The sequence below is a fragment of the Chelmon rostratus genome, chromosome 19 (genome assembly GCF_017976325.1).
Source record: "Chelmon rostratus isolate fCheRos1 chromosome 19, fCheRos1.pri, whole genome shotgun sequence".
NCBI lineage: Eukaryota > Metazoa > Chordata > Actinopteri > Chaetodontiformes > Chaetodontidae > Chelmon > Chelmon rostratus.
This window is the reverse complement of record NC_055676.1, coordinates 3,933,573-3,950,909: the sequence shown is the minus strand read 5'-3', so window position 1 is coordinate 3,950,909 and position 17,337 is coordinate 3,933,573. Positions and strand designations below refer to the sequence as shown.

The 17,337-nt window shown below is 42.7% G+C and overlaps 2 protein-coding genes across 2 annotated transcripts in view; one reads left to right on the top strand and one right to left on the bottom strand.

Moving 5' to 3' along the window:
• Positions 1-537: 537 nt before the first annotated feature.
• On the bottom strand, positions 538-3,567 carry brcc3 (BRCA1/BRCA2-containing complex, subunit 3). Its single transcript, XM_041960281.1, has one exon. It carries the CDS (start codon positions 3,483-3,485, stop codon positions 2,703-2,705), a length of 783 nt encoding a protein of 260 aa, XP_041816215.1. The 5' UTR covers positions 3,486-3,567; the 3' UTR covers positions 538-2,702.
• Positions 3,568-9,133: 5,566 nt separating this feature from the next.
• rab27b (RAB27B, member RAS oncogene family) overlaps positions 9,134-17,337 on the top strand; it is a 61,475-nt gene continuing 53,271 nt past the window's right edge. Inside the window, exon 1 of the mRNA XM_041960381.1 lies at positions 9,134-9,382. The gene's annotated coding sequence lies outside the window, so the exon portion shown is untranslated. The remainder of the gene's footprint in view (positions 9,383-17,337) is intronic.

Genomic DNA, 17,337 nt, shown 5'->3' with positions numbered 1-17,337 from the left:
GAATGTCAGACAGACCAAAACGTTGAAAGAGGTATTTCCTCAGTACGTGAGACTGTGTGGGAGCTTTTCTCCTTGGAATTGTGGACTCTACTGCTATTTCAGCATCTCCCTCCTCCGGGTAGAAACAGCTTCCATCAAATTCTGTTGTTACTTTGTCCCAAATTCCTGAAACTGCTATCCAGTTATGGAAACAGAAATTTCTTACAGTGAACATCACTGACCTCATTGTTTCTGAACTTAAGTGAAACTGACAGTGAAGTCTGTTTGCCCATGGGTCACAGTATAGTAACAAAAGATATTTTTATTTTACAGCTCTGGACGCTAACATTTGGTCTGTCTATGTCACCATGTCAGGTTTATTTAACACAGAAAAAAGTGTTTATTGTGAGGTCAAGACTGATTTATGACCTAAACAACCTATACAATGTACTATAGTTTTACTGTTTTGTTCATAAAATCTGTCTAAAAACTGTAGCCAGTTGATTTCAGTTGTCTTTTTTTAAAGCACAGCAGAGATCACAATCAAGGGAGACAAAGTGACAGTACTAAGTTTATTTGCAAAGTGCTTATATAAAAACAAAACCACAAAAAAATGTAGCAGCAGGTTGTTTTCAACACTCCAATTTCTTAGAAATACAAAATCTGCTGTATTTTGGCCTCCCAGAGAAAAACACCACGTTAGTCACACCTAAATAACGCTCCTTTAAGATAAAATATCAGGCTTTACAAATATGGGATGAGACGAGGCAGAAAAAAAGACAAAGCACAGACAGTTAACAGGGTGAACAAAAGTCAATCTGTGCCATCAGAATCAGTGCTCACAGTGCGACAGGCGTTAAACAGCAACCACCCACATCCTTTACACCCAAGCTTCATTGACAGTATACAGTATCTACAATAACACTTTCATTAGTCCAAAGGCACATAGCAGTGGGCTCAACCGGCTCTCATTCAGCATAATTCTAACAAGAGAAAGAGGCTCCTCATGTACCCAACTGTGCCGTTTTGCTTGTTTTTGCCCATTTACCATAAATATTTTACAGCGTCTGCTCTTATTTTAGCTCAGCATTCGTTTCCATTACAGATGGCTGAAACAGTCCTCCATCACACTCTGTAAAACCACTAGATAAGAGTATCTTGTTTTTTGGCAGAATGAAATACCTGACTAATCAAGGTACGATATGTAGCCAAAAGTATATGGACAACCATCCCTATGTGATATGGGAACATGTCATTCCAGAACCTGGGCCTTTAATCCGCTGCTATAACCGCCTCCACTATCAAGGGGAGGCTTTCTACAAGATGTAGGAACCTGGCTGCAGGGATTTGCTCCCATTCAGACACAAGAGCATTGAAGCTGGTGGGTCGGTGTTCCCGTTCATCCCAAAGGTGTTGGATGGTGGTTGAGGTCAGGGCCAGTCAAGCTCTTCCACACCAAAATGGAGAGAGTATTTCTCTGGTTTTGTGGAAGGGGCATTGTCATGTTGAAACACGAAAGGGTCAAACACAAACCGAAGCATACTGTTGTCTAAAATGTCATTGTATGGTGTAACATTGAGTTTTTTTCTTTCAATGGAACCAACAGGAAAGCAGACCCAGACCAAAACTAAGGTATGCAGACTGGGGTGACCATATACTTTTGGCCAGGTAGTGCATTTCATCACAATGATGCAAAATCCTGCAATCGATCGGATCGATTCGATCAGTGCCAACAATGGGCTGATCCAACCAAGGACACTGTTACAGAGCAACCAAGTATAAACAGCAGAGCAAAATCTCCTCTTCATCTGGTTCTTTCAACATTATGTGGACATAAATAATCAATCGACTAGTTCCTGTGTGCTTACCCAGTATATATGCATGTGTGGGTTCAAATCCATCATTAGTGCCAAGACGATTGGTTGATTAATCGACAACAATGATAACTGATGAATCATTTCAGTCATTTATAAGGAAAAACATCAAACACTGCTGTTTTCAGGACCTCAAACGTCAGTATTTGCTGTTTTTCCCCTAATCTGTATGAAGGTAAATGTCATTCTGGGCTACAGTTAACTGTAACAGATATTTTCTACACTATACGTTTAGTTAGTTCATTTGGAAACTAATCAACATTTTAATCAGTAATGAAAATAAGTCGGCAGCCCATAAGTGTTAGTTTTAAATTGTAAGAAAGGAGAGCAGCAAATCTTTGACAAGCTAGAACCAAACATTGTTTGACATTTCTTGAATAATGCTTTAAAGCTTATTTTGGATGAATATACATATATATGTGTGATTGATTAATTGTCGGTTGAATTATCGGTTATTCAACGAACTGTTTCAGGTCTATGTTCACTGGAATGATGGGCAGCAGCTGCAAGTCGATTTGAACACTGCTGAAATGAACAGAAAGCAGCAGCAGTCAGGAAGAAGGTCGATGCTTCAAGTTGTTCTGCTGTTCAGTACTGGTGCCAGCTGGTAACGTGAAAATGACTAGTGCGCACAAATTATTCACTTGGGCGAAACAGATTCATATCTTATGTGCACAAACTATCAGTTGATTAAGTTATTCTAACTTTCTTGGAGGCCATGAGTTGGACTCCCAGCCCTGCCTGGAAGGTGAAACAGTAGTAAACGAACTAAAACAAGCACAACAGAAGGTCCTTTTCCTCTGTCCAACACAGAAAAAGAAGTAGTGGTCTCCGGGCGGTCCCTCCGGCTCACAGAGCAGCCAGCTCCTGCTGCAGCCTCTCCTTCTCCCGCTGCAGCTCCACGACGCTCTGCTTGTTCTGCTCCAGCCGGTCCTCCAGCCACTGCAGCAGCGGCCCGCTCACCGCCGACATCTGGCTGCACAGGTTCTTGGTGAACACCGAGCCGTTGTGGATCTTGGTGACGGGGTCCAGGTGCGCCAGACTGTGGATCTTGCGGTACGTGTCCTGCTCCTCCTGGCACAGGATCCGCGGCAGCTCCACGGCCGACTCCAGGCACACTTTACCGATGGCTTCGCGGGGCACGACGTGGATGGGGATCTCCACCCGCTCGTACTCGGAGCCCTTCTGCGCCTGCACGGACTGGAAGCAGGTGTACAGCATCCGGCCCGTCTTGGTGTTCTTGTCCTCGATGAAGCAGGAGAAAATGAGGCCCACGAAGCACTGGTCCAGCATCTGGTACATGGCCTGGGTCCTCACATCTACGTGGGAGGGCCACACGGTGATGTGAGGGTGGGAGTGGTACCAACCGACCACCCGCATCGGCCTGCCGGTGATGTCGGCCAGCCTCTCTGCCTCCGTGGAGGCCGCCGACAGCTGCTCCGGGGAGATCTCCACCCGGTCCTTCCTCTTGTCAGAGCGGCGGAGGATGATGACGGAGTGGATCTGGACGATCCGGGTGATTTCCACCTCTCCGATGCACAAACCCATCACCTCCTCCTTCTCTGTGCTTAACGCGTGATTCATACACACCAGAAAGGCGTCTGACTCCAGGTGGACGGCGCTCACTGCCATATTTTTTGACAAAAATAGTTTTCTAACCGATGCGAGAACGAAAACAAACAGGGAACCAGGGAGTAGCGCTTCACTTCCGTATTCCGAGGTGCTGCACCAACACATTCCCGGGCTCATACATCGACCAAACGTTCCGCTTATTTTTCGACTGTTGCTAAATATTTTTCAGCAATGTGAGTGGACGTTGGTCTGTCTATGTCACCATGTCAGGTTTATTTAACACAGAAAAAAAGTGTTTATTGTGAGGTCAAGACTGATTTATGACCTAAACAACCTATACAATGCACTATAGTTTTACTGTTTTGTTCATAAAATCTGTCTAAAAACTGTAGCCAGTTGATTTCAGTTGTCTTTTTTTAAAGCACAGCAGAGATCACAATCAAGGGAGACAAAGTGACAGTACTAAGTTTATTTGCAAAGTGCTAATATAAAAACAAAACCACAAAAAAATGTAGCAGCAGGTTGTTTTCAACACTCCAATGTCTTAGAAATACAAAATCTGCTGCATTTGGTCTCCCAGAGGAGGAAACACAGCTGTGGTAAACAGATAGATAGATAGATAGATAGATAGATAGATAGATAGATAGATAGATAGATAGATAGATAGATAGATAGATAGACAGATAGACAGACAGACAGACAGACAGACAGACAGATACTTTATTTATCTCCAAGGAGAAATTTGCACACATTGCAAAACTCTCCTGATGTACCTGAGTGAAAGTGGTCTGGACTCTGTGGAGGAGAGCCATGGTTTCAGGGAAGGACAGAGTCCCTGCCCTGTGATCCAGGTACACTCCTACTGTGGAGGACCGATGGCCAGAGATAAAAGTGCTAATACTGTTATGTCTGAACCTGTGAAACTGTCGTCATGTCCGTGTTTAACCACCAGGTGCCCCCCCTTGCTTACTTTTCACTTCAGTCCAGTTCTTGTCCTCATGTGTTTGTTTCCTCAGTTTGCTAAGTTGATCAGTTTGTCTTTGCAGCTCAGTTTCTACCGTTCTGCTATGTGGCGTGTTGCCCTGTTTGTTTAATTTAATTAATTTTATTCAAATGTCACCTTTATATCCCCACACAGATACAAAAGTACACACAAAGGTAACATTACATTAGCGCATCCCATCATCAACATCAGTTAACAGCATTTAAGTGACATCTGACAGCTTTCGGCTGTTGTTAACTTGGCAGAATGGAACAGAAGGTGACTAATTTAATTTCTTTGGGGCTGGTGTCTCGTCTAAAATCTTAATATTAATATTTTGTGTGTGTTTATTCACGGGGGGTGAAGATGAGGGAGAGAGTGCTGTGAAACCTCATTCTTACTGCCCACCTTACTTGAGTCTGTCCCTCTTCCTGCATTCATACCACGTTGAGAGAATACGAATGAGATGATCTCATGATTTTGGAGTATTCCAACATTATTCTTTCCGACTTTAGCATTTAGCTCAGAGCGCGGTGTGCCCCGGTGCAGCCTCACTGAACTACTAGCATGGCTATAGACGGTTGGACTGTGAGTGTAGGCTACGACATGATGATTGTTCTTTCAGGACTGGCTTGCAGATGCCTTACATTGGCTACCCACTTGTCCCTCGCACTATTTCTACGTGTGTAGAGATGGAATTTAAAAAATCCACTAAATCCAAACGATATGTAGGATTTAATACTTATGATTTGAGAAGCAAAGGTAATTGCAGTGCACAAAAATGGGTATACAGCATTGCATTACTGAGATAAACATTTCTATTAGAAATTGCCAGGACTGGCTGTAAAATATGGCCACCATCAACCAAAAGCACTTTGCAAGGGGTGGGGCTTAGCAGGTAAGTGGTCATAACTCATTTCCAATTTGACCAATCATCATAAATCTGGGTACATATTTACAGAAGGAAGCTGTTCCTGGTTCCTGAATATTCCGACCGGAGAAACATGACATGTGAATCCACTGTTGTGTCTCCATGGCAACAGGTTATGGTGGTAAAACTTTGATCCTGAACGTGGCTTGACATCAGCTCATAAGTGATCAAATGTACATTCACTCAAGCATAAACCAACATAACAAAGAGACACACACACAAAGTCACACGCAGCACACACCAACACGTACATGTCAGCTATAGCTACTATAAGCTTCCTAGAAATGTGAGCGCGCGTGTGTTCAGCAGTTAATGGAGCCTTTGCTTTGGCACCTCACGTGTTTGCAGAGGCGCGTGGTATCCATGGCGACTAAGATGCAGCCAATAAGAGTGGATTGAAAGATTAACTGGAGCCCACAAATTAAAAGTAGAAGCCATTTGTCTGACGGTATATCAGACTCTACATTATAGAAATAGGCCTAGACAAACATAACGGTTCCACAGAAAGTCAATCAAATTCAAAATATAATGCTGCTGTTACTCCAATTTTTCTTTTTGTGAGCAAATCTCGTAAAAAGACAAGAATCAACATGTTTGTCTCTGAGTAACGTTTGACTCTTCTACATGTGACTCTCAGGTCTAAGCCCATTGTGTACAGATGAAGACAAACATCTTTAAACATGTATCACAAATATATAGTTTCATTTCATTTAAAAAGGCTGAGTGACGAAATGCCTGGGCACTGAGATTTTTAGCAAATGTTACTCAAACAGGAGGAAACAGTGCGTTCATCGGGGACTATTTTGAGGTGCGGATTGAGACGCATTTGGTGCTTTAGTGAGCAGCACAGTATGAACATGCCACCCAGATGAAATGAGTTTGTCTTTTTACTCAGTGTCATCAACATAAATACACACAGGCAGCAGACTAATCCAAAAAAGGTATAAAATAATGATGAAACCACACCTTTAGGCTTATTGCTGCCAGACACTTCTTTTAATACAGGTACGTGCCTGTCTTTGAGTGAGGAGGGCGGGACAGCAAACAGATTTCTAACCACAGTGCAAATGTTGTTTCTGAAAGGTTAAACACCAGCAATGATGGGCTGAAGAAGAATATTTTACTGCATTACAAACATATGACTTTTGGAAATGATGACATCTGGCTTTTTTCAATGAATTTTGACTTTTGGACTGGTTGCAGGGTTAAAGGGAAATTGGATCACACAAGTTGGCAACAATCCACATGTACCACGGGAGTCCAATTCCACAAATAGTAAATAATGTGGAGCTTAATCTTTATCACCAACTGTGATTCAAGGTACATTATAGTGTTGTGTCTGTGATTCACTTTCTCTACATTTTAATTCTAATATTATATTATTTAAGTCTCGTCTCTATATTCACTGTACAGAATGCAAAACTATAAAAAGAAGCTTGAGGACTTCACAGGTGTGGAGGAAGAGGAGAGTGACTGCTGAGCTCGTCAGTGAGTTCCTGATGTGTACACTGTGTAATTATAGTAGTTCGCCTCTGTATGACAATTAATGAGAGATAATTAATTCAGTCCAAACATGCCTGGTTTGCTCATCACTGTGCTCACAAAACAGAACCTGTCAAAACAGGTCCAAGGTTATTTCCTGTTACAGTGTTTGCTAGTATCAAGTGGTGACAGGAAATGAACCTGTTTCCTAGCAACCTATATCCAGTAAAGGGGTCTTTGGAGATTTGTGTTTGGATCATGTTCCACAAACTTCTTCTTTTTTTTTTATTTACCCTTTTTTCTGCTTCCTGTGTAAACTTTCTGCATCCATTTCACAGCCTCACAACCCTCAGTTTGGTGAACAGTTGTATATTTAATGACAGTATGAAGAGATGTTTGCTAAAGACCTTTGATATTTTCACAGTGTGCAGTGAATCCATACACACTTCACACATCAGCATAGTTGACTATCTACTGTTAGTGAGTCAGTGCTTTGACTTAGAAAAAGTTTAATCTGTATACTTCTTTATATTTTTGACAAGATGATCAGATTTAATGCAAAAATAACACTCATTATGGGATTTACAGCAAACAGCAGTACAGCCTCACAGTGAAGCTGAGTATCCTTTCATCTGCATCTGATAACACTGGATTTTATTTGATTTGAATTCATCGTTTTTTCTTTTTTATTTAGCCTCGTAAAACATCCGCACAAGAAGTGTTTGTGTTTCCACCTGTTGAACATTTAGGCCAAAGTAAATGAGGAAGTAAACTGTAGGTGCTAGGACCCTGCGGACTCACATCTTTTCGGGTTAGATGCCAAATGTGCAGCCTCCATACACGCGATGCTGCCTTCACATGATGCAAGAATTATCAGTTTACATCTCGTGTGTGTGGTTGCGTCCAATCAAGGTGAAGGGTGAGTTTTGAATAATCAGCCAATAAATTAAGCAATTTCTGCGCTCATGGATTAAAACTTCCTGCATCCCACTCGCTAAATGACATTCGGATATAATCCAATCCAATCCAATCCAATCCAACTTTATTTGTAAAGCACTTTAAAAAACAACCACTGTGGACCAAAGTGCTGTACAGAAAAAATAAATAAAAACAAAATGAAAGAATAAAATACAAGAATAGATTAATGTTTTAAAAGATGACAAATTGTGGAGAGATCAGTCCCAAAATGTAAAAAATCTATTTATTTTTTTTTGTAAGAGAGAGACATGGGGTAAAATGTGTAAATGAATCTGAAGAAAAATATTTGTGGGGGGCCATACTTTCCAAGGAAATACTGAAAATGAACATAATGTTGTAGAGAGTGGCATACAGAAGAGTGTGTGCACTGCTCTGTGGTTCTGCTCTTTAAAAGACATTAAAAGCGATTGTTTGACATTCTGAGAATCGCTATCTTTGACTTTCTCAGTGAACGCTGCATGAAAAATCAATACCACTGTCAAATGTGTTCATTAAATTAAAGCTATTGCCAGGACACGGTTAGCTTATTTTAGCGTAAAGACTGGCAGGTGGGAAAAAGCTAGCTTGTCAAAAGGGTTAAAAAAAACAATCTGCCTAAAAACACCTTTAAAGCTCACTGATGTGTTCACCCGACAGCAGGGGAGGCCAAGCTTTTCCCTGGGAGGGCCAAAACTGAAGCTTAATGGTGGCCCCGGGGCCAAAAGCAAACACCCATTGTATTGTATTGTTAAGATGCAGAATGGTACTCTAGAGGGACTTTAAAACAACATATTTAAAAACTCGATAGCTATGGTTAGACAACAGCTAATGTTAGCGTTCAATGCTAGGGTTACAATTTGCTATTGTTACACAACATGGTAGGAAAGGCTTGCAATCTGGATGTACATGGACGGATTATGTTGTTTAACCCTGAAATTTTCACTTTCTGTTCTCTTCTTTTGCACAGTTTGAAACCTGTCCCACAGCAGTTTGTTTGAATAACAGCATCTGAGCTTCATCCTGAAGAGGAAAATGGCCACCGGGTGACCATGATCTACGGCTTTAATGGATTGATCCAAACATTTATGGTGGGAACAGTTGTGCTTGTAAATTCACACTCAGGTTATAGTTATTTGTCAGTATGGATTACTCTTGCAACAACATATGATTAGTAGAGTAAAACTAACCCAGCTCATGACGGTTAATCCACACTTTACGTTTCCTGTTCGTGTCCCTCAATCAGCCTGTTGGCTAACGGCTAATTAACCCGTGTTTCCGAGGAGTCCCTGAATGCGGCAGGAACGTCAACCCTCCACCCCTCGAGGAAGCCGAGCGACATCCATCAGACTCGTTGGACTCTCAGAGGCACGCCGGAGCGCTCCTCCGCCTGCACCGTCACCAAACAGTCCGCCGGGCCGTCACACCGCCGCTGCGGGCGGGTGCGCCGATCTCTGCGCGGACCTTCCTCTCCACTAGGACTGTGGGAGAGATGCGACGTCTCGGAGGAGGAGGAGGAGACGAACTGGCCAGGCAGCATCAACAGCAGCAGCAGCAGCAGACACCTGCGAGCAGGATCTGAGTTTGTTCCTGAAACGTCAAAGAAAGGTGAGTGCCGAAGAGAAAAGGAAGGGATGTCCCTCCTCCAGGCTCGGATCGTGCCTCGCTGCAGGCGCTTGTTTGGTAGTTGTTTCTCGGTGCGTTTCCGTGTTACTTGTCGTCTCCAGCATCAGTAGAAGGCTGGCGGTATGAGTCATAGCCCGGCGCAGGGCTGCTGGAGGATCTGCTGAGGAGCGAAGTGTCTGCAGCCTGTCTGCAGCCTCCAAACACACACTCCTTCAGCCAACCGCTGCACCTTTCTGCTGCCCGGCCAAATGACTGTGTGTGTGTGTGGACGTGATCTGTCACGCATTTTGCTCTCTAGAGTTGGTGTGTATGTATCTGGAGTGTGTGTGGGTGTGCATGCAGGTGTGTGTGTGTGACACGATGCTTCACCTGTTTGGAGTGTATGATCCTGAACTCCATAAGGTTTTCATAAGAAATTAGGTGTTGATACTTATGTTGCGTTTACTTCTGGTCTGCAGCTGGTTTGATTAGCCCCTTAGTTCCAGTAAAGGGGTGTCTCAACACTGCAGCATATTACATTTCAGACAGCAGTGTGCTTCCAACTTTGTGTCAACAGTTTGTGTTTGACCCCCTGTGCACGGTGCTCCTTAAAGGAATGGTTTCCCCGGTTCGGTGTGGAGGAGCTTGACAGGCCTGAAGAGCTCTGACCTCAAGCCCATCCAGCAGCTGAGTGAGTCTTTGCAGCCAACATCAACATCAGGTGGAAAAGCCTGAAACCATCGTGACAGATGCCATGTCATGTTCAGCTATAAAGCCCCTGAGATGCTGTTTCCAGTTAGTTTCTTGCTGTGGGGGATTGGCTCTTACATGGAAACACTATTTAGGTTAAGTTAGTTCCAAGTTCTCTTACTTTAACACTGAAAACACACTCACACAATCGATTGATGAAGCAGATTATCTTATCTGATTATCATTTTTGTGTTGAACTGTGTGTCTGCACTGCTTTTAGCCGTGTGTGTAGCTGTAGTCCTGTCACTGATTCTTGGGAATTTGGATAAAACAGGTTTTAATTTTGAAAATAAAAAGTTTGTTAAATTACAAAATCTAAAGGTATATCTTTATAGACCAAGGTCTTGGCTGTTCAGCGATGTACTGGTGCAACCTCCTCATTTTGTATTTTTTTTTGTAAAATAATGACTATGAAATTGAGGGGAATTACAGTGAATGTTAGATTTGGTTAAATGTTGTCATGCCATTTTTATTTGGATTTAGTCATTGGAGATGTAATGACATAAGCCAAATGAACATGGCATGATAGTGACTCGAGAGAGGGGAAGACACATCTTATGCCCTAGGGTTGGACAATATGGAAGAAATATAGGGGGAAGTACAAAAAAAGAGATTAATGAAACATTACAGGTCATATTGGTATTTATTGTGAACAACAATTTTATTCTAGCCTCCATTAAGGACCATTTGGACGTTTTTGTCAGCACCGTCAGACAGAAAACCTGACGGTGCTGACGTCTGACGGTGGTGACAAAAACGTACTCTTTCACATGATATGCACGAGTTGTTAGCATTAGACATTTTGCTTCCCCTCTGTTGCTAGCTACTTCATACCTCTTCTTAAAAAGTATACATTTATGTCAAAATCTAATGTAATATTTTTTTATACAAAAGAGACGGTGTTGACATTTTATGGTTGCGACAGTAGCAGTTTCCAAAAATATGAACCATTTTAAGAGAAAATTGCTAACTTACAGGAGCTTGAGTGATCTTGAAGCGTGCAGTGGAGCTGAAGGTTTGAAAATGGGGTCCTCAGGAATGTAGCTGACCTTGTAGGTGCCTGATTTTATTGCTTTTTATAAATATCTGACGGTGGTGACGAATATGTGGGACACATTTTGAGCAACCAAAAAATAATAGTAAATATTGTTCAAAGCTCCCTGTTTGTATTTTTTAATACATATTGTAATGTACTCTTTCATGTGGTAAAGATATTGTTCAATTCAATAATTACTTTTTGTTTTTTTAATCAAGTTGAAATTATTATCTCCTACCTGAGGACAACTGGTTTTGTAGGCAATAGGCCAGCATTTATCATTGAATTAAAAAAAATAAAAATAAACCTATAAAAGAACCTTACATATGTGCAAAGGACCCCCTGATTATAACCTTGATTCTTTTTTTTTATGAAAATGTTAATTATTTCCAACAGAATTAGCACTTTTCTTAGTGGGACATGTTTTTGCCAAAGTTTCAAGAATCAGTGCTGTGTGTTAAAGTCTGCATGAAATGCGTCTGCGAGTTTGAATGTTTGACTGGAAGATTCAATTCAGCCACCACAAACAATCTGTCGTTTCTCAGCCTTTTAGAAGGTCTCACGTGTGAAGAATTGTGGCCAGTGTGGACTGTGTGGACAGTGCGAACCAACGCATGCATCCCATCATAACACACAGGAGTCTCCTGTACAATGCAACACTACTGTAGTTCTATGTCATGGCCATCAGCTGTCATTTCAACGGAGAAATCGTGTGCTGATGGATCATTATCTGTTACTGCTGGTGTCCCAAAAATGTCTATTCTGGAAGTTATTAGACTGTTGCCAGCTTGGTTTTCTGCCTTTAATTGTCTTCCATACTTCCATTCTTACTCCTCATATGTAATATATCATTAAATGTGCATGAAAACAAAATAACAAATCAGAAAACATAATTTGTACTTGGGAAAAACACTGAGTGTAAATAAAAGCAGAGTTAATGGTCTGGGTGGAACTTAGTAGCGAACATTGAACAGGAGGACGGACCATTAGCGTGCACTTTTTGAGATGCTCCTAACTTCTACTAATCACTTCCTGTCTCGTGTAAAGTTTGCATGTTTTCCTTCTTTGCTCAGAGTGCATTTACCGTGCATGTCTGAGGGATCTGTATTTGGTTACACCCCTAGAGTCACTCTAAATATGATAGAAGTCTTTGGGCGTGTGTTAAACTTTGGAGCGTCTGTTACAAATCAGCCGCCACGGCGTTTCTGCGTCCTTGCTCGTTCCCACCATGAACTGTTCCGCCAGATGTTCCCCTGAATGACAGATGATATCTCAGACAGACACACGCGAGCAGCTCCCCCGCCACGGTGACAGTAATGAGCGTCTCTCTCCGTCCCATAGGCGGACTCAGGGTATTTGTTGACTCATAAATCAGTTTGTAAACAAAGGCGGAAGGAGCAGAGGTAATTAGTGGAAGCAGCCTTTATTGGTTTGGTAATGCACTCGGCATCCCTTGAGCTGCTGGCAGCTATATTGTTCCACATCTCCAGTATCAATCCAAGTTGATTCCTCGCTGATGGACTCGTAATGGAAATTACAGATTATGTTTGGTTCGTGGGGTTGTCATCTCGGCTGGCGTTATTATTATACATTGAGGGCCACAGCTTCCTCAAAATAAGCTATTCATTTGTGAGGATTTCATAACAAGATGAATTAATCAGGAAGAGCAAAGCAGAACGGCTGTGGCTGCAGGAGACGCACATCACTGTGCAGTGTTTCAGTTTTCAGACTCTGGCAGCAGCTCTGCCTGGTGCTGCATTCAGGTGCAGTAAGATTTATGGTAAATACGAACAGCTGACATGGAAGAGTTGTTAGCGCTCTGCTAGTCAAACTTTTTGTGACAGGTTGTGAATGTCTGTGAAGTCTTGAGCAGCTGAACTAAAGAGATTTTAGAGAGGGTTTTGAGAGTAAAAGTGTCACATGACGAGGTGCGCATTAGAGAGAGGCCTGCAGGCCGACTCTGCAGGGGGGCACTCTGGGGGCTGGCACTTGCCTTCATATCTTTAATTGAAACTCCTGGCTGCTGCTTAATTTGCATTTTCATTTGCACACGCCACTGTGTGAAAATCATCCTTGAAGTTCCATATGAACGGATGAGACTCATAACAGACACATCAGCCTGCCATGATGCGGGTGCATCCTCAACACCAGTCATGTAGTCAGTGAGTTAAACAACAAATATGATGGTGAGCAATGAGCCACCACCTAAAATTCGAATGAAAGTCATTGATGTCCACGGGCGGGATCGATATGAGCAAATATGTGCTGGAACAAATCCAGATGTTTTCTCCTGGACTTCCAGCTGTCAGAAATGCCCCACTGTGCTCTGCTGTGGCTTTGAAGCGAGCGATCGACGCATGCAGTCATTCTGAAAAAACCCCTTCGGTAAGTCACGTGACAGCGAGCGGCAGTGAGCGATGGCGTGTGAGCTCAGTGGACATCACTTTGTGTCTGGGACATTCAGCACTTTACACACCTCCGCAGTGCTGCTGTTCGCTCAAAACTTCTGCAGACGCTCGAGTCGACGAGCGTGCACCGCCACATTCTGTCTGGGATGTTATTATAGCACGCTGTATAAAATATCCTCTAATAATATCATCAGAGAGAGGAAGACAGCTGGATAATGTTAGAACCATACATCGCTGCCTCCCTCCTGCTCTGTCTGCCACCTCCTCTTCCTACCCAGCGCTCCTGCCTCACTGAGATAACCATAATCTGGAGTTACAGTCAAACTATTTGAGCGTGTTCAGGCCTGCGGACCTTTCGTGCCATTGTCATTTAGTTTTCTCGAGGCGTACAACCGGTTTCCATGGTAATGTTTGAAAACCCGGTTTATCCAGAGAGGATTACAGCGTGGGAGAGTACAGGTTTGGCGTTTCGCTGTGGTGATTCTCTGTGACCTTTTAACTCTGGGACGGCGCTCCCTAACCAGAATGCCCTTTACTTCTCGCCCTCCATCTTTCTCCGTCTCTGCCTGTCTCTCCTCCTCCTGCCTCCCACCTGCAGCGTATTGACCAGAAGCAGCAGGATTCAGCCTTCCTAAGATGATTAATGCATAAATAAGATCTGCACCTGATAGCAAGGGCCTGACTGCAGGAACACTGCTCTCTCTCTCTGTGTGTGTGTGTGTGTGTGTGTGTGTGTGTGTGTGTGTGTGTGTGTGTGTGTGTGTGTGTGTGTGTGTGATTGGCAGTCAGCAGAATTAAGTTTTAGTGATAGTAAACGTTTCTTGGCAGCAGTAGTGTGGTTGAAGCCCAATAGCAGGTTGCAGCCCTGTTTTCTTTTTTTTTCGCAGAGCTAATGAGCTAAATTACAGACCAGAGCTGCCATGAATAAATGCTGGTCAGTATAAACTCAGTGACCTGTTGGAGCTGCGATTTATCACACCAGACAAGATTTTTCAGTCAGAAACAGTCGATTATGTAGATGGTGTTTCCTTTTAGACGACGCCACTCGTGATCCATTACATGCTCAGAGAAGGTGCGTGGTTATAGATGAAAAATGGTAAAATATTTGTCAGGTATATCAGTTAGCTCCTGAGTGCTAACACTTACACTGGAGACAGTACTTCTCAAAAGCAATGAATCGTATTTGGCACTTCAGCTCATACTTAAGCGACTGCAGTCAATATTTTTATAGCTTATTAATAATAGATCACATGAGAACATCTGTGTGAACGAGATGGCTTACAGTGATGAAATTGTGCAGCGCTGCAATACCCCCCAACACCATGGAGCTGAAAGAGCTTGTTGGACTTGCATACATCAGGTGGACACAAGCCTGTTGTTGCTCTCCATCTGCTGAACTGTCGGCTAACAAGTTCGTTTCTATAGATTCGTCTTCTGCCCCCAAGTGGCCGAAAAATGATCAACAGGTTTGAAATTAAGCTGAAACAATTAATTGATGAGTCCGTTGTTGGAACATTAACGTGCAGCGATTTGATTAATTGTAATTGGCTGAAACTACTCAAACGTGAAGACGAAGATGTCTGAAATGATAAAAAACTAAATATCATTTGGTTTTGGACTGTTGATTGGAAAAGCCATTAGTTTAGTCAACATTTTTCACAATTCTTTGACATTTTATAGACTATGATGAACTGGTTAATGGTAAAATGCATCACCGGATGAATCGATAATGAAAATGATCTTTACTTGCAGTTCTGTACAGTATAACAACCTTTTATTAAAAGGCTCAATTACTGAACTGCCTCTTGTGGAAACTTGTTTTGTAATCACTTACTACTTTGTAGAAGCATTAGCTTCTCAACATGTCTTGTTACCAAGCCCATCAACAGACAGGGAGCTTTTAGCATCCGTGAAATTCCAAATATTTGGATTTTGAGCATCAGTGTGGCTCACTTCTATCTGTTGTGTGTGACGGGATTTCAATGCTTTTTTTTTTTTTTGCAGTCATTTCACGAGATTTTGATTCGTCCAATGCTCACGACCAGTCCATCCCTGTGTATGGTTTTAAGCTCTCCGTAGTGTTTGTGGTCTTTTGGTGTGAGGATGGAGACGCTGTGACACATTCAGGTTAACGACTTGATCTCAAGTGTGTCGCTCAGTCCAGCCAGTCAGTGTGGATCATTTACAGCCGGATAAACAGGAGAGGGGGTGAAGCACAGAGGATTTAAAAGAGCCAGGATGATAAACACTGACAGCCATACAGACGCACAATAACAGACTCACACGGTATTCAACTGTTGAGCACGTTTTTGGCAAAACTGCTGCAATAAATAAAATCCGAATCGCAATGAGCGTATATGTGGTGAGAATAAATCAGATAAATAGCTGATTGTAGCAGTAGGAGAGTAGAGGTGTCACAATTTCAACTCTGAATCGTAAATCGATTGAAATGAGCTTTCAGTTTGGATAATTGAAATCAAAGGCAGATGTGCCATTCTCCCAGGATGGTTTTTCTTTCACCCTGCCTGCTGGTGCTTGGGGTGGACGGGGGACAACACTTTATCGCTAACAGTACCTGCAGCTGCACTTTTCACCCCATCCAGTTTTCTGATTGGTCCTGGCTGTCCATTGTCACTGTTATCTGGCTGCCCACTCATTTATCTGTGGTAAGAAGCATTTCACAGAAGAATGCACGAGGACACGTCACAGCACTGCATGAGCAGAGACTGAAGTAACTACCTCTTATAGCATGCTCTTTTCTGAGACTCACTGTCCACAACAAACCTGCTGGTCACATATAAGGGTTCAGGATACCCACAAGGCCACAAAAAACAAGCTGTTGGAAAGTACCCTCGCTGATATTCAGTTCCTTAGTTATGCTTCTTCAATAGAAAGGGGGACAAATAAAATCAATATCAGATCCTGATATACTCTTAGTTGCAGCTTGGACATCAGCTCAGAAAGGCTGTAAGACGGGGAAAGACCGGTTTGTCTTAGTTTTTGTTTCTTCTGCTTACAGCCTCTCCAGCTTTGAGAGTTTGTCGTAGTCATGTGGGTGGGGATGATGAGGTGGATGATGAGAGCTCATTCCTTCAGAGAGATTTTAATGTCCAGGTCTCTTTCCCTCTGTTGCTTTATGTAGCCTGTTGAGATGTCATCCTTAGATACAAGTCCCCAGTAACCCGTCTGGTGGGTTCAGAGTGGTATGCTATCATTAACATCTGTGTAACATCAGAGGGTTCCTCCATGCACGGTCCCTTCACCCCCATCGTGCTGCACTATTGTGACCTCCAGACATAGACTGGAGGTGTAGTGATTCCCCACCCGGTACTAAAGAAGACCATGATGTGGTACCATGCCTTATCCATTGTCTGTGTCTTAAATCTTGGGAGTAATTTTATATCCTTCTGGGTCTGAAACTTCTTTATAAAGTGGAACCATACACCTAAAAAAAGCAAACCCATTGATTCTGGATATCACACAAGTCTTTGATAATAGCTGGATGCCCAGCAAAGGTTGTACAGATCTACCTGATACTGATACAGTGATCCCTCGCTATAACGCGGTTTACTTTTCACGGTTTCGCTACTTCACGGATTTACATCGTGCATTGTGTTCTGCATTCTGATTGGCTAAAAAGTCACTCCGCTTCTTCTCTACCTGTGCGTCAACAACGTTGCAGTTTAATATGTACACGTACGTAAAACAGCTTGCCAAATTTACATTACGTACGTGCAAATTCTCTTGCAATTTCGAGTTTTGCC